Consider the following 18,917-nt stretch of genomic DNA (forward strand, 5'->3'; position numbering starts at 1 on the left):
AGGTGTGGCATGGAAAGAGGGCATTTGCATTTCTTTCACCATAGTAAAAACTAGATTCATGGTCTGGGGAGGGCACTTTTTTACAGACGGATAAAAGGGCAGGGGCTCAAGCCCTCTTTGATGTCTATGTGTGCACGACACGTGCCTGCCTGGAGACGAGATGGAGAGAGCAGGTGAGAGCAGGAAGAGGAGGAAAGAAGACACAGGACAGGAGAGGAGAAAAGAGCTGCTTTGTCCATTGTCCCACCATTTCAAACAAAGGCTACATGCAAGAACACAGGGGTGATGCATTTTGCATCATCAGTGATGCGTTTTGCATCATATGATGCAAAATGCATCACTAGTACATGCTGAAATACTAAAATATAAAAAAAAACAGATTGAACACAAAAATAACTCAGGATTGTGTTGATTGTGTCCCAAACAATAATAAAATGAAATAAGGTTGTCCCAGAGGTGAAGTGGCACTTTAAACGCCAGACCATTTTGATGATGTCCATCTTTTAATGTCATTAGTGTATCCAGTCAGCTAGTTGTATCTGCCATAGATATACAGTACATGACCTTCATGACCCTGCACGGTGTAGGTGTACTAAGCCTTATTGCGACCGTCAGGTCGCAGTTACTATCAAAACCTCGACCAGCTGTCCGTCTGTCAGTCAGTCTGTCAGTCCGTCAGTCAGTCTGTCACACGTACCGGTACGTCACACTTTTGCCCTGCTCATATCTCCGCAACCATTGCCCCGATCCATGCCAAATTTTGCACACACACTCCTTGCCTGCCAAACCACAACCATCAATTCTCATATGGCCCTCTTCTAGCGCCACCATGAGGCCGATTCTTGCCAAACACATTTTTGGACACTGCTCCTACAATTTCTGCCCTAAAACCACGCAAATCGGTACACAGTATGTCTACACTCATCCCATCAACATGGATCTGTCCCATTTAGCGCCACCTTCAGGCCGATTTTTTAAAACACATTTTTGGATACTACTCCTACAGATTTTGCCCTAAAAACACGCAAATCGCTACACAGTATGTCTACACTCATGTCATCAACATGGATCTGTCCCATATAGCGCCACCATCAGGCCGATTTTTTCTAACACATTTGTGGACACTGCTCCTACAGATTTTGCCATAAAATCACGCAAATCGGTACACAGTATGTCTACACTCATCTCATCAACATGGATCTGTCCCATATAGCGCCACCATCAGGCCGATTTTTTCAAACACATTTTTGGACACTGCTCCTACACATTTTGGCCTAAAATCACGCTGCAACCTGACGGTCGCTTATCTCCAGATTAGGGAGTCTTACTGGTTACACCTAGTGACTGTAACTTTGAGGCATTGATCTGAAAGAGTGTACAGATTGATGTCTTGCAGTCTTGAAGAGCGCAAGAGATCAGCAGTGCTAGCAACTTACAGTAGGCACCTCACTATCACCTCCAGTGTGCAGTGACAGGTAGTTGTGACACCCTGTTCTTGTTGCGACCGTAGGTCGCACTTACTATCAAAACCTGCACAAACTGTGAGTGAGTGAGTGAGTGAGTCAGTCTGTCCGTCTGATCCATGCCAAATTTTGCACACACGCTCCTTGCCTGCCAAACTACAACCTCCAAGGACCCCCGGAGCTCCAGGGACCCCCAGGTCCCTGGGGGACCCCCAGATGTAAAAAATGACCAAATGTGCAAAAATGACCAAATGACCACCCCAACGGGGCTGCTCACGGGGAATTCCCGGGGACCACTGACTCCTGGTGCTCCAGAACGGATGCAAAAGTGGTAGCGCCCCCAGTGGAGGACCCCCTGCCACTGCAGCGCACATAAAATGCCGTAACTCGGGCTAGGAGGGTCCGGGAGAGCCGGGGCCGGTACCTATTCGTCCGCCAAGGCAACGCGGACACCCCACCCCTCATTTCTCACATGGCCCTATTCTAGCGCCACCTTCAGGCCGATTTTTAAAACACATTTCTGGACACTGCTCCTACAGTTTTTGCCCTAAAATCACGAATATCACTACACAGCATGTCTACACTCATGTCATCAACATGGATCAGGAAGATTTTGGAAAAACAAATGTTTGCCCTATTTGTGGAGATAAGCCACCTACGGTCGCTTATCTCCCGATTAGGGAGTCTTACTGGTGTTATGTTATGTTATGTTATGTTATGTTATGTTATGTTATGCATGCATACTACACAGGATATGATATATAAACCGATGGATACTCTAACAGTCTAACTATTGTTGAAGCGGTCTGGACTCCCACATGATATCAGGTGGGAACAAGCAGCCATGACTACCAACAACAACAGAAAAATAACTTTTATTATATATATTTAATTATATATTTTGTAATATATAAAACATAAAACATGTGGACCCTTACGTGTGTGTGTGTGCGTGCGTGTGCGTGTGCGTGTGCGTGTGTGTGTGTGTGTGTGTGTGTGTGTGTGTGCGTGCGTGCGTGTGTGTGTGCGTATATACAGTACGCGCATGCGTGTGTGTGTGTGTGTGTGTGTGTGTGTGTGTGTGTGTGAGAGAGAGACAGAGAGAGAGAGAGAGAGATACAGGTCCCATATTTTAGCCTTGATTTTAGCTGCAACCATACCTTCCTGTGCGGTGACTGATATGGTAAACCCTGGGAACATACAAGCTTTAATAAGCACCGTCTCATACAGTATGTTTTGTAACCAGTCCCAGCTCAAATACGGAGATAGAGGATATACTGTAGAATGAAACACACACGGACACACATACATGCACACACACGCACAGGCACACGGACACACACACCTGTACCTCTGCCTGCGACCTCTGCATGCTGTAATGTGTACCATGTGTGTCTGATCCCAAAGCCTTGAGAAGCCTCCCATCAGTTCAGATAAAATCAACATATGTCTCCATGTAAACCTGTCTCTCTCTCTGTCATTTTGAATGCACTCGACTAGTTGAATCCACCTCAAGGCAGAGATCATCATTACACGGGTGATGAGTGAATTACTATGTGACCAGTCATACAAAAGAAACCTTGGAGTTGGAGGTACGTTTCGCTCTCTTCTCTGCTTGATATGAATCATTTGTAGCAGTAATTCCCTCTTGGAAATAAAACATGAATGTTGTTTCTTTTTTTTTCGGTGGAAAAACATGTCTGTGGGTTCCAACGTCTCTGTGACTGAAATACACCTAGACTTCACACAATCAAACTTAATTGAAGTTTCAAATGATAATGCTGGCTGGTTATAGAATAAAACTCCTTTGACTTTGGCCAAAATACACCAATACCCTCCTCGTGAGCCAAAGCCATGTTGGACTGGGCTGAAGTGAAGGAAAAGGTGAAATAAATATTTTTTTCCCCTTGTTTGAGTATGAAGAGTATTATCGTCATTACTCACTGCATGATTTGATTTCAGAGGCTGTGTAATACACCCGGCTTCATTTAGTGCCATGTCATGCTTGACATTTTGTTTGGAGTCGTTAACTGGCCTTTCTTGTTGCGTTCCATCCTGGCATATAATATTTTTTAGTGATGACCAGATTCAAGATGGATAGGCGCTGAGTAACTGTACTGCCAGAGTTTTACTAAAGCCTAGAAGGCGAGTAATCCTACCTGTTAAACCTGTAAATGATTTCAAGCATCTGTTGCAGAGAGATGGGATGGGAGTGTTTCAAAGAATGTAAAAGATGAGAGTATCTCAGCCTCAGGAGAAGGCATTGTATCATTGTATGTCAAATCCAAATGAACTAAACAGTCCAACACCAAAGAAAAGCCAAAACAAAGAGAATTTATACTCTCAGACTGAAGTAAATGGAATGTAAAGTATGAAGGCCATATTGAGCGCATGCTCATAAAAACCTCCTGTGTTGCAAGTCTCTCATCTCAGTAGCTTCTCTGCTCATTCACAGTGAAGTGCTGAGAGAGATGAAGGGGGAACACGGTTGAACTTTAACCTTGGTACTTCAGGACTTTGTGGGATGTGACGGATGCAGTGCACAGGGCAAGATTAGAAGCAGAGGTCAATGGGCATGTGTGTGTGCATGTGCGCGTGTGAGTGTGCGTGTGTCTGTGTGAGAGAGAAAGAGAGCGAGCCAAGAAGTTTGTTGGAAGAGGATGCTGCCTGCTTAGCAGTGATATATTGCATTTCATCTGGGATCTACAGACACATTATCAGAGCTTTACCTGAGTTCAACAGCCTGACACAACATAACTCTATGTCTGTGTGAGTCTGTGATTGGCCCTTTGTGTCTGCGCGTGTGTTTCTCCATGGCTAACCTTGCACAATACTAGGCCAATCAGTGTCACATTTTTGTGCACACTAATGGGGAAATTTCCGTGCAACGTCATCACAAAAGAGTGTGCATGTCAATGGTAAAAAGCAGTACCCGTCCGTAGTAAGCTTTATGCTGTGTTTTGGTTGGGACTCGGATCAGACTGGATGCTATCGCTACAAAACAAACATGACCAGAAGTTGTTGTGCAGTAAATCGCGCCAATAAATCAAAGGATGGTGGAAAATGTTTAATATTCCGAGGGGTTCTCATCCATTTCATAAAAAGAGAAGAATATTGTGGCTACAGGCCATCAAAAGGGGGTTCCGGTGGTCCTAAAGTAGCTCATTTCAGTCAGAGAACAGACTGCCTTCAAGTGAACGATTAGTGATTACATGGTTGAATGTTCTGATAATGTATGCTTTACTTTACTTTACCTTTAGGCCCTTAGTAACTGCAGCCAAAGAATGCTAGTCATACTAGTTAGTGACTTGTAAATAGACTAAGCCCCCCATTTTTTTTGTATTTCCTTTTCTGCTTTTGTAATGTTATCCAAAGGCTACTCGTTATATCCGTCTGTCTTTCCTGTGGTGTGGTTACTGTGTAAATAAGCCATAAAGCTTACTAGGATCTCCTTTTAGTTGACCTTGTACCAGTAATTTGCGCTGTCATGAAACTACTTTTTCCTATTGCAAACTCTTCAATCAATCAATACATTTCAGAGGCTGTCTGTGTGTGCATGCGTGCGTGCATGCAGTGGTGTAAAGTAACTAAGTATATTTACTAAGTATACTGTACTTAAGTAGGCTACAGCAGTTTTGAGATATTGTACTTTACTTGAGTATCCAATACTTTTACTTCTGCTCCACTTTATCTCGGATTCAAATGTTTACACCACTACATTTAGGTATTTGAACAATTTAGCCTACTACGTTGTAGTTTTTTATTATGATTACAAAATACTTTAGCTATTAAGAATTTATAGCTAAAGTATAAATAATCAGGCTATCAAGGCCATTTGAAAATAGATTATCTACAAATAAAGCTCACAATGAGTCCTCTGCTATTTTCAAAAGATGTTTGTGAATTCCAGGATTTTATGTATTGATACTTTTACTTAAGTAAAACATTTGACGATTTGAGTAGGCTACTTTTCCCCACCACTGTGTGTGCTCGACTGCTTGTGACAATGAGTGTGCTCACATATCAATCAAAAACATTCACACATAACAAAACCGAACGATCAGCGCAAATTAACATATTAATTACCCTGGCTGGACGCATAATTGCTCCTTTATGAGACTTGTAGCCTACTGTATATTCTGAAGATATGCCACACTGTCAAGAGCCCCTTAGTTTAAACCTTGTAGCATTTTAATTATAGGCACATTAAATGAAAGACTAATCCAACTCTGAAACACCATTTTAAATCAGTGAACAAGTTATTACAAACAATGCATATTTAATCTACTTTGATTAAACTCGTGAAGACCAATTTTTATCATAGTCTTAACTTGACTAGAGCTGCTGCGCGCATTAGCGCCCTCTATGTGCACCCCCGTTGATGCGCGCGCATCCTTTCTTGTTTACAAACAGGAAATTGTCCTATAGCAGGCCAAGGACCTTCATTCTCGAATATCGGTTTACGACAACAGTGTTCTCAATCATCCCTCGAGGTTATGGGATACGCATCTAATATAGATGATGTACAAATGGTTATTCACAATATCAGTATTGTTATTGTAAGGGCATGCCTCCTGGCAGAGATTTGTGCTCTACTGACTGAGTTCTAGTTTTAATCAACATTAGAGTCCCCTCAGAAGGTTCAGGTGCAGTGCTAGCCTGACACTCAGCCATTTCGTTTCACTCCATTATTCAGTCTGAAAGTGCTTTCATCTACAGCAGTTTCTGGGATGGGCGTTGCCAAAGAGGCAGTCTTCTGCGATTGGTTCACCACCTGACCAATCACAACAGTAGCAAAGCAGATAACGAAGTTGTTATTGGTGTTATGTGGCTGGCTGCTAGCCTGTTGCTTGCTAACCACAGAAACAGGCAGAATAGGAGCGCTATGAACTAGTAATCAAACACAACAAAACATGTCTGCTACAGATGTTTCATAGCGAGATCGATACGATCGCATATTATTGCGGCAGGCGACGCAATGTTTATGTTTGGGAATGTGTGGTACGGTCCGGCGGTGGTGCTGGTGCTGGGTTACTTGGAATCGCACTTGAGTTCTGGGAAAACCCCACCCATGCTGCTCACAAGCCCCGACGTCATCAAGTTGAAGCGACACTGATTTGCCGTTCGGAATTTCAACCGAGGAAAACCACTTCAAAGAGAGCACCACCAGACCCCTGAATCGCTGAAACAATTTTTTAAAGGGGCGTGGCTAGTGATTCAGGGTCTGGAACCAGGCTAGTGCAGTGCAGGAAATAAAATATGTAAACATTCTAGACATAATGCATATCGCATAACATTTTTCAAAAAAATCGAAGAGCTGATGTTCCCTTCACCTTCACAATTAAGAGCATTTCAGACGGGAGGCAGTTGACCCAGGCATTCTCCTCTCCCACCATTCCCCTTATTTTGCCATTTCTGTTAATACATGCAACACTCACACACTACATCTCTCACTCATCCATCCATGCACTCCACTACTGACTTGACTGACTTCCACACCTCACTCTTCATTTTGGTATGTTTATTCAACTTTAATTATTTAATAAATTGTTTAAACTTTGTTTTGACTGCGTCTCCCCGTTTTTGTTGTGTTCCCTGAAACCCTAGTCCAGGAACATAACAGCTGACATAGAAACATAGGTTTTTCAAAAAATCTTAGAAGGATTCAAAAGACACTTATAGAATCGGGTCAAAATTCAAATTTTCACGTTTTTTTTCAAAAATAGCAGATCTACAAGCTCGCAGTGCTGTGAGCTTGTATATCTGCTATTTTTCAATAGTTAAAGCAAAAAATAATGATACACAATAATGTGTACCCATTCTAAATGGGTTGTCAAAGTGACCCTCATGTTGTCAAAGACACAGACAGAGGCAGGGTTCCTACAGGGACGTCTTAACGACACGCACGGATCAGCAGGGATCACACCATGGTGGAGACACAAACACAATCGCTCCGCGAGTAAACACTGGGCGGGTCACAAAAGTTTCCACTAGGAGGTGGAACCAGAACTTTCCAGAACCTGAACCTATCATATATATTTTTTTCTGGTTTTGTTCCCATTGCGCACGGCCCGGTTTCAGATTACCTAACTTTTTTTCGGTCCTGCTCTTGAGGTAGTACTAAACTTGAGTTCTGGGAACACATGGGAGGGGCCAGAAGCGCTGCTGGCCCTGTTTAAGACGTCCACAGCTGGTTACCATGGTGACCAACAGCCCCCGTGAGTTTCCCATGATGCCTCCCGAAAGCCACTTCCGGCAACTTCCGTTTGGCCATTCACTTGTATTCATCCTGTCTGCAGAAAAATGCATACCGGCATATTATCTCCGCGTCTTTTCCCATATACTGTAGCGCGTTTGGTCATAACTTACACACAGATCATGGCGGTTGCATTTTTTCTTCTCCACGTGAAAGAAAATACTTTCGCAACCGTGGACGGGAGCCGCCACGCGTACAATGGGCGCATGCACGTAGCCATCAAAAATCTGGTAAATATAATAGGAAAAAGCCTTGGCAGTTAATCTACATTAGTTATGGCAAAACGATGGCACTCAAAGTGAATGCAAATTCAATAGTTTTAAAATGAGTCTCTTCTGGTCTGTTGTCAGACCGTTTGTTTGTCGCATGATAAATGATGTAAGTAGTGCTAGCACCTTTTAAGAGTACCAGACTCTTTTTTCTTTTCTTTTTTGGATCTTCCCGGTTGGGTCTGGTTATATGGAAACTTAAAGGACCATTTCACCTCTGGGACAACCCGATCTTATTTTATTGTTGTTTGGAACACGATCAACACAATCCTGAGTTATTTTTTGTGTTCAATCTATGTTTTGAGATATTTTAGTATTTCAGCATGTACTAGTGATGCAAAACGCATCATATGATCAAATTTCTTAGTTCTGAAAAGTTCTGGTTCTAGTTCTGGTTCGGCCCTGTAGTAGAAAAGGGGCTATAGATGACCACAATCCAGCTCTTGCCACCGCAAGCGCGTGCGCGCGGGTGACATTTTCATGGGACGGTGCGGCGTGCCCGCCCGCCTCTCCACTCCTCAACTTCTCCACGCGTCCCAAATAAACGCCCGCCTCTCATTGAAAATGAATTACTATGGCGCGTAAACCCGTCTGAAAGGCGCTATACTCATCCCAGTTGAAGTATTTGCCCAGAAAACTTAGAATGTGTTCAAAACCTGAGACCTGTCTTTCAGACCGTTTCTTCTTTACCTTGTTTACAATGGAAAGGATGACATGGTTGCATGTAGCAATGCTTCGAGTTAAGACTATCTTTTTGTACTCTGCATCTTCAGGGCAAAAGTTTGAACAGTTCAACTTTAGTAATTAACTTTCATACAAAAAAGGTGCAAAGGTCATGTATACAGAATCACTGGAAGCAGTCATCATCACATTCCGTTTCCTTTTAGCAATGGAATGTTAGCATAACAGAAAGCAATCTCACGTCTCCAACGATGATGGATTGCTTCCAAAACGTGTTCAGAAATATTCAGTCGGCTTTTGTTGTTTGGATATGCACAGGCCAGCCATCCGTATATCACACTAGTGTATGCTACCACCGTTACCTCCTTAGGCCTATTCAGTTGACAGCCTATGAAAAGGTGAACATGGAAAACATTGTGTCAGGCTAACAAAAACAAAATGTGCATTTAGATTTGGTTCATCCGATATCTGAAAATATAATGGTTTGTGTGTAATTCCATTTATTCTACTTAACCACATAAACGATAGTGTCCTTATTATGAGCGAAGTTGGTTGAATATTAGGTGAAATTTTGTGAACATTTCAGCAAAAATAGTATACCTACAGTATAAACTAACGGTGCGGCACTTATAGGGTGTTGTGAGCTTGTAGAATTTTGTTATTTGATATACAGTACAATGCAGTCTAAAGTTATATTAAAACAAAAGAAATGTGTTAACCCTATAAGTGCCTATCCCGAACAAGTTCGGCTTTATTTCAATCCAATACAATATTTTATTTGCTATTTTACTTACCCCGAGCTGCTTGGAGCAACGTGGGTGGTCCTTGCTCGTCCAGCGCTTACCAACGAGAGACGCTAGATGGTCTGACGATTTATTCCATTGAAAATGGTTTAAAATAAAGTTTAGAGCCCCCCCAAAAAAACGGGGTCATGATCAAGCTCCCTCAGCCCTATGTTCCCTCAACCCTATGTTCCCTCAGCCCTATGTTCCCTCAGCCCTATGTTCCCTCACTCCCTAACAATTTATTATACCCTATGTTCCCTCAACCCTATGTTTCCCCCAGTCCTATGTTCCCTCAATTCCAAAATAGACCCTATGTTCCCTCAGCCCTATGTTCCCTCAACCCAAAAATAGACCCTATGTTCCCTCAGCTCTATGTTCCCTCAGCCTAAAATAGACGGTGCCGTGGCATTGGTCCGACATCTCATTGTTCCGATGTCCCATTAAGGGCGTCTTACTAGGCAAGGTCACGCCATCTGTCTTGGCCACCAGTGTTGGCCATATATGGATTCTGTTGGTGTGGTTCCCCTAACAGGGCATCATCTGGGAATACCCATATGTGAACTTTTAATTTATGTTATCCTTTATTAATATATATTGGACCAGTTACCCATATATGGAGATCCCTGTTACCCATGCATTCACAGATATGGCCTTAATAATGATGACATCAGGGATCTCCATATATGGGCATATAAAGAGTTAGCATTCTTCAGGTTAACATTCACCAGGTTAGCATTCACCAGCATCGGCAGGTCAGCATTCACAAGGTTAGCATTCACCAGCATTCAAAAGGTTAGCATTCACCAGTGTCGGCAGGTCAGAATTCACGGATTAGCATACACCAGCGTTGGCAGGTCAGCATTCACCAGGTTAGTATTCACCAGGTTAGTATTCAACAGCGTCGGCAGGTTAGCATTCACCAGGTTAGCATTCACTAGGTTAGCATTCACCATCATCGGATGAATGGGGCGTCAGAACAATGAGACGTCGGAAACAATGCCATGGGGGACTGAGATTTTTGGTCTGAGGGAACATAGGGCTGAGGGAACATAGGGTCCTATTTTGGGATGAGGGAACATAGGGCTGAGGGAACATAGGGCTGAGGGAACATAAGGCTGAGGGAACATAGGGTTGAGGGAACATAAGGCTGAGGGAACATAAGGCTGAGGGAACATAGGGCTGAGGGAGCTTGAGCATGGACCCAAAAAAACTCAATCTATACTGTCGGCGGCGCGATGTATTCCAGGGTGCCTATCCCGAACTAGTCCGGGATATTTAATAAAATTAATTATTTAATCGGAGGCCTCAACGAAGCCCCGGTCTAAACGTCCATCCATGGTCCGGGCCAACACTCGGCCATACACGGGCCGTAGTCGCGCCGGATTGTGTTCCCAGACCCAAAGAGAAAGTTTTTTTGCGACTGAAATAGCTTTAGATCGGGCTTCTAAATGGGTTAGCATTTTGGCTACGTGTCAGCTAGCTTCCTCCTCTAGTCACCCATAGCATTGGCTGGAGTGAAATCCCAAGGCACTTGGGACAGTGTCGACGGAAGCTAGAGCGAAGGTCTATAGAGAAATTTCTGGCACTCTAGCGCCCCTTGTGGCCGGCGGCACTGTATGAGTTAAAAGGTTAAAGCTCTACACTCTGATAGTTATCATCACATATCAGTGTGTTTTCAGTAACAGGGCCAGGGTCTCCACTTCTTTGATTAATACATAAATACATTTTCAGGTGGGTCACCAATTTCATCCAATCAGGAGAGAGAACCCATTTATCAGCTTCAATGTGATAGTGTTCCAATTCCCATTTTTGGTAACACTTTTTAACTGCTAACACATATTGAACAAGACATTGATAACTCATTAACAAATAGTTTATTATTTGTCTATTAACTACTTATAATGAATAGTTAATATAAAGTGTTACCCTCTCTGGATTGGATACAATTGGTATCTCGACCTGAAAATGTATTTTAAAGTGATGGAGCAACAGAAGACCCGTTACTGAACACTCCAAAAAATACAATGATTACTTCATGAATACAGAGCTATTTAACATTTGAAACAAATCATTGAAACAAAATGATTTCATTTACACCCCATTCAAGTGGTCAAAGTATTCCTATCTTCTTTTGATAATTTACTCCACTGTGCCAACATTTCTAACCAAACTGACTTCAAACATGAGAGAATTGGACTGAGTGCAAGTTAGTCAGTGCAATTTAGTCTGACCTCGTTGACGTAGGAGTGAACTGTTGACATGTGTTGTCTTTCTGTTTGAGATAATCTGCTGTTGATTAGCTGAGCTGTCCTTTGTGTTTTACAGAACCATGTCTTTCAGAGGGGATTAGCCATTGTGTATGGCCGCACAGTTAGGATTTGTTAACCCAGCTTCAAATATTATGGATTAAAAAGAGCTGATAAAAGTTTTGATTTGTTTTCTTGCCTTTATTGATAGTCACAATGTAGAGAGACAAGAAACCTAGAGAGAGTCGGGGAGTGACATTCAGCGAGGTTCACCAGGCCCAGGAATTCACTGTCAGGCATCAGAACATATTGCACTTTAACCACTCAGCTATCGGCACCCCCAAATACCACTTAGATGTAATAAACTGGACATGAGTTGGCTCTGTACTTGGACTGCCTTTTCAGTCTACACCAAATCTCTTCACCAAGATCTACAAGCTCACAATGCGTCGCAACCCGCAAAAAATAACTGCACTGGCTCTGTAGAAACAGTGCCAGAGATGAAACAGGCAATAGACCTGTCTGAGGTACAGGACTCCCCACTTTGGACACAGGAAAGTTCATCCAGCACACAAGCACCACATTGTCTAGGATGACTTCATCAGCTTTCATTTCTTTGAGCTTGTGTGTGTGTGCGTGTGTGCGCGCGTGCGTGCGTGCGTGCGTGCGTGCATGCGTGTGTGTGTGTGCGTGTGTGTGTACAGTACTATGTGCATGTGTATTTCCTGCTTTTCCCCATGCGCATCAACCCCATCTAATTCTATCGGTTGTAACATGCTTAGTTTTATCTGACTGTCTGAGGTCTTTTAGTGTAGCTAAGCACGTTAGCCAGGCACACATAGCAGATAATAATACTGCTGCTGTGAGGACGTATAGTGAGGCATGCCCGAGTATTGTTATGCAAAGCAGCCAGGTAGGGCGATTGAAGTGTTGACCATGCCGTCAACACATCTTGGCGCGCGCGTGCACGCATGTGCATGTGGGGCGCACGTGCATGCAGCTTGAAAAGAAGTGGGTCAGCGATCCACTACGTAATAGTTGAACTCGGGTCATATAATAATTTAGAAACCCAGAGGTTAAAGGAATACGTCACTTCTTTGTACCAATTACTCATCCTGTGATGTCTTGACTTGCCACATGCGTTCATGTTGAATGAAGAATCCAATAACAAAGAAAAGGGTAATACAAGAACAGCAAAACTATATAAAAATTCTGATTATAATCACTCACACCGGAAGTGTTTTAAATTGTAAATCTACAAGACACTTGGATGATATACTGTGAGTGTTTATGAATGGATTTGCCATTATTAATCTTCTGATAACTTCAGTTCATCAAGTATTTTCTTCGTTTTCATTCACCATGAAGTCATGCGACAAAAACAAAAAATGAACTGTTATTAAAGACAGACATGGAAAAAAAATCGTTGAGACATGAGTGTTCTTGACCTTAGTAAGTGGCAAGAACAACAGATTCAAATCAATTACTCTAAATGACTAGGTTTAGTCTAAATAAACAATACATCAATCTTTTAAGTTAGTATTTTGTTAAAGCTAATACTATGTAACTTTTTTAATAAAACAAATCTTAAAATTGTCCTAACTATTAAATCGCGAAAGTTTTAGAACACCCACTCTGTTAATTTCAGCCCCAAAAGCCTTTTCTTTATATGTGATCTACTGCGCCCGTGTGGCTGTGATAGGGGCTGTATTTCCCGGCAAAATTACATCATCTGCATCATCCATATACGTTGTATATACGTTGGCCAATCACAGCGCGGATCATACACCACCGGCCAATTACAGCATGTCTTGCCGTCTCTTCAGTAGCTTCCGTCAGCAACAGTGTTTACGTTGGTGAAGGAATCTTGCCTGATACTCCCCCAATTCTGGTCTACAAATGACGGGAGACGGCTCTACGGATTCGTATCGGCGAGGCGGAGGCGGTCGCGGTAGTTTGCGGCCCCATTTTGGTGGTCCGTGTCGACTCCGGGCGAAAAATGACCAGTAGTGGAGCAACTTACATAGTATAGCTTTAAATAAAATGCATAGACTGTCTTTGTACATGTATAGTCTGTCTACTGAAAGCTGTCATCTTAAGCTGTGTGTGCATGTGACTGTCTCTCTTTCTCTCTCTCTTTCTAAAATAATCCTGTAATGACAGTCATTTCAGTAATTAGCTACCTACTGCCTCCCACCCTTTCAGTCCCTATGACAGTCTTTCAGCCTGGGCTGCAGGGTACCAGGGGTGAAGGACTGGCATGCCTTCCTTCCATATATGATGATGCAGGTCAGAACCATGCCGCACTGCCACTCCATTTATCCCATTACATCTCATTTGGCTTGTCATCTCTTTAGAATAATAGAAAAATGTTACAGTCTACCTCAGCCAAATACACTTTTAAATAAATACCTCTCTTCTGGTTGCATTATCAGCGAACACATGCACACAACCACGCACGCACGCAGAAAATACATTCTCTCTCTCTCTCTCTCTCTCTCTCTCTCTCTCTCTCTCACACACACACACACACACACACACACACACACACACACACACACACACACACACACACACACACACACACACACACACACACACACACACACACACACACACACACACACACACACACACACACACACACACACACACACACACACACACACAGTCTAACTGATGCCTGAAAACGAGTGCACGATATGAGTGTGGCTGTGCACTTAGGTGAATTTGTGTGAAGTACTGTATACATGGGCCGGTGCATGCCTGTCTATGCGAGAGTGTGTGTGTGTGTGTGTGTGTGTGTGTGTGTGTGTGTGTGTGTGTGTGTGTGTGTGTGTGTGTGTGTGTGTGTGTGAGCACGGTTGTCTCTTCAACAGCCATTTCCTAGTCCATTCTCCTTCTCTGGCAAGTAAGGGGAATTTGTAAGGAGAGCGTGCCTTGCCTGGATGTCGTAAACCCTAACAGCTCCTTATAGAGGTGTGTGGGTGTGCGTGCGTGTGCGTGCGTGTGCGTGCGTGCGTGCGTGCGCGTGCGTGCGTGCGTGCGTGTGTGTGTGTGTGTGATAAATAGGTCTGCTTCTCTGTGCTCCTGGAGCTTTACATCTGCAACCACTTTAACCGAATGGACAACAACTGCAGGCGCATCTCCTCAGAGAGAGTGAGAAAGAAAACCACATTTTCCCCAATCACAACCCATTAAGAATGGAATCACACCTCTGTGCTTGACGTTACAGGAACACAACATTATTTACTGTCCGATTTATACTCGAGGCTGTCGTCCATGATTTTACGTACCGTGGTCATTTCATACATCCTGTCTCTGGAAACAGACCTGAATATCCGGATTGGAAAAGCCTCTGCCACTCTTGTAGGGCTGACTAAAAGTGTATGGAAGAACACCTAACTCACAGATCACACTAGCGCGCGCACGCACACACACACACACACACACACACACACACACACACACACACACACACACACACACACACACACACACACACACACACACACACACACACACACACACACACACACAGTTCCAGATCCATTCATTCCATTGCTGGCAACAGGTACAAAGTGGTCTGAGGACACACGCAGAAACGACTGTGGATCAAAGAGTCTGAGAAAGCTTGTTAAAGTCATGTTGTAAAGACAATAAAAATTATTGTTCCGCACCCGAAACCGTGGGCCTCTGCTGTTGGTATTATCACCCTGAGCCAGGGGCACAAGCGCTCAAACAGCTAAGTGTGGAGAATTTGAAATGTAGCGCGAATGCCAACATAGGAAAGGGTAAAATGCTGTCTGTCTGCCTGTCTGTAGACCATAACGCTATGAAACACCAGATCCAATGCCACCAACTGAAATAATGGAGTAATGCTATATCTTTTATGAAATTTCACTGGAGACTGTAATGTTTCTTTTATTACATAGGCTCGGGCTTTCTGATGTGGCCCTTGGACTTTTAGTATGATGAAGTGTGAATTGGGTCGGAGCAACAGAATAGGCCATGGATATCTCAAACACGGGGGCCATCCAAGGTGCATTGGCAGGGCCTCGTGAGATATTATTATTCTTTGGTTCTGTTTCTGTCCTTTTCAACCGAAGATGTATGAAAAGGTATGTCTTCTACGTTGCTGTCATTCACAGATCACAGTTTGTCTGTGTATCTGGGGCTTCTCACTAACCGCTGGGCCGAACAGCACCAAATGCCTTGTGCATGTTGTCAATGGGCAAGGAAGTGCCTCCATGCATTTGTTTTTCACATTATATTTTACAATTTTGTTTTTAATTTAACTTGAATTTTATAATGGACTTCACAAGCAGTTGGATCAGGCTGAAAGCTTGCTCAAATATGAAGTCATATGTCATAGATACATCATGATGACATAATGATGTCATAGACTGGCCAGTGGCCAAGTCTGAGATCAATGAAGCTGTGCAATTAGAGCCTGTCTTGTTTATTCTGACATATGTTCAGCTCTACCGTTTGTCTCGTGAGTCAGAGCTAGTCTCAGGCTTCAACGTAGAATATGCTGGAGGCCCTTTCGCCCTATTTTGCCTTGCAGAATAAGCAAACATCTCTTTAACATCTACCTTCAGACATTACCCTGTGCTGAAATCAACTACAGGGGTTGCTTTCTGAGGGCCTATTGATCCAATAGACCCTATTCACAGCCCGCCCACGCATGCGCACTCAGCGAATTTCTCAGCAACTTCCTGGTGCTGACGTCAGCTTTGGAGGGTAAAATAACATAGAAATAGCTGTACAAATCATTATTTCGAACGGTAAAGTAAATTATACCGCTTTGTGCCGATGCAAAATGAATACGCCAATTTGTTTGCATCTGTACACTCTCAAAGTGGATATGTTTCTGTGTGTGTGTGTGTGTGTGTGTGTGTGTGTGTGTGTGTGTGTGTGTGTGTGTGTGTGTGTGTGTGTGTGTGTGCGCGTGCGTGCGTGCGTGCTTGTGTGTATGTCTGTCCCAAGCAGTTTGCTCTCTCCAAGCCGGCACCACCCCCAATCAGCATGAAACAGGTCAGACTGAGTAGGCACCAACTGTATACAGTCAAATCCAAAAGGGTAATTTTTTACACTATCAAGCACACACACAGGAGGTGAAGATACAGTGTTTTTTGTGTCGCTTCATTCAAGAGAAGAACTTCGCCCCAGGATGAGATATTTCAACTTGAGTGAAGTACATTTCCCCAGTTCGACTCATTCACGCCACCTGGTGCAACATCTCGTCAGTTTGCGTCTTTGCATTGGCCTTCGTAGGCCTATATAATCGGGCCCCACAGAATAATATCTTCAACCTCCTGTGTGAACACTTTCAGAGTTAAATGACTGCGGATTTTACAGTGTACTGTGCTGTACGTTCAGTAGTGCCGTGGGCAGCAGGCATCTGGTGCTGCTACGCCCTTTTCCACAGCCAGGATGACATGGTAAAAGAACACAGAGACCTTTATATATAGAAGTGTACACAGACTATTATTAGTAAGCTCCAGCTTAAGACTACAGACACGTGCTGTCCTGCCCAGGCCAGAGGATCATCTTTCCACTGTGAAAGCGAAGGCTCTACCACCATGGATACCATGAGTGGGGAAACAGGAGACAGAGAGGTGGAGGGTGTGTTCCACTGGGCTGGCTGGCAGTGGTGCACAAAGTTGCTCAGCCTCAGTATTTGAGTAATTCATTTCTGTATTTAAAGTTTGAAAAGTAAAAGTCATAAGTATCCAAAAATACAAATACTATAGTAACGTACAGATACTCAAAACATGTACTTAATTACAAAACTCAAAAAAGTAAATGTACTCAGTTACTGTACCATCACTGACTGGCAAAGGAAAGAGGTGCTTTCCTAGCTGGCGTCTGTGACTGGAGCTGCTTAGCTCACTCGTGTACAAGGGTGTTTCCTGGTTGTAGAGTGTGGGAAGGTTTTCCTGACTGTCATACACAGCATACTCCTGAGTTAACCACATGAACCCCAGCTAGCGTCCCAATTCTGGGCTTGTCTTAAAATATTCTGTGAAAATAGGCAAAGAATTGGCAGAAATAGCAGAACCCCATACTAGTAATGCGATCCGTTGTGAGATCGGTTATTTACGCAATTTGACAAAAGTTAATATACATTTTAATAGCACTCAGGAATTACTGTGTTTGTGGAATGTGCCTGGCTGTTCTTGTTCCGATATGCCCAGCGGATTATAAAGTTTAAGATTTTCCGGATGCTTACATGGGTATACGCTTGAAGTAGTTGTTTTGCTAAACCGTATAGTGTCAGCACTTGTCGGACGCAACATGTAAAAGTAGATGTTTACATTCGACACTCGCCAGTCAGACAGTTGTGTTTATTGTATATCCTCACCTCATTGTCTGTGCCCACGTCCAGAAGCACCGGCAGGCACTGTTGCGGCGGCATGCCTCCACAGGCCGTGTAGAGGGCCAGCTTGCCCACAGGAATGCCCATGCCATAGCAGCCCAGGTCCCCCAGCCCCAGGATCCTCTCTCCGTCTGTCACACACACCGCCTGTCAATCACCCTGACAGTCAGTGATAATGCCCCTAGCCATGCTAATGTTATTGTAAGACATATTATGTCTTACAATACAAGGTTTCCACCCGACAACAACGTTAAACGTTGTTGTCGGGTGGAAACCTTGTATGTCCAAAACTGTTCGTTTTGTGTTTATCATTTAAAAAAATTGTTTAAACTAGTGAAAATAGCCGATCTACAAGCACACAGCGCCTCGCACCGTGAATTGCTGTGTGCTTGTAGATCTGCTATTTTCGCTAGTTTTGTGCGACAGTCTTGTATGATGAGGCAGGGCTTTGCTTTACGTAAAACGTACACATTTGAAACTTGGAGATACAAGGTTTCTGCCCGACAGTGACGATAATCAGTTTAAATTGACCGCTGGTCCTTGGTACAGCAGCAGATAAACACCTAGCGTTGGTGAAAGAAACACGTACTGGAAAGAGCAGAGCTATTTGATATTTCAGTAAACAGGATTTAACATGAAAATAAATACCAGCGCAGCACAGCGTGTGTCCATTAACTCATAACAGTGTTCCTACAGAGCCCTGCCCCCAATCCCATTTCCACTGTATCTCCGGGCTCTTTGACTCTATGCTCACTCGTCACCTAAGCAGCGGCAAATAACAGTTCTCATGAGCGTAATTAATAGAGAAGGAAAACATTGATTGTGTAACATT

The 18,917-nt window shown here is 43.4% G+C and overlaps 1 protein-coding gene across 1 annotated transcript in view; it reads right to left on the bottom strand.

The window, feature by feature from the left end:
• me1 (malic enzyme 1, NADP(+)-dependent, cytosolic) overlaps window positions 1-18,917 on the bottom strand; it is a 145,023-nt gene that overhangs the window by 30,590 nt on the left and 95,516 nt on the right. Inside the window, exon 5 of the mRNA XM_080720338.1 lies at window positions 18,071-18,232. Coding sequence (XP_080576464.1) covers window positions 18,071-18,232 — 162 coding nt within the window. The remainder of the gene's footprint in view (window positions 1-18,070; window positions 18,233-18,917) is intronic.

This window comes from Nannobrachium achirus (assembly GCF_963921795.1).
Source record: "Nannobrachium achirus genome assembly, chromosome: 2".
NCBI classification, from domain to species: domain Eukaryota; kingdom Metazoa; phylum Chordata; class Actinopteri; order Myctophiformes; family Myctophidae; genus Nannobrachium; species Nannobrachium achirus.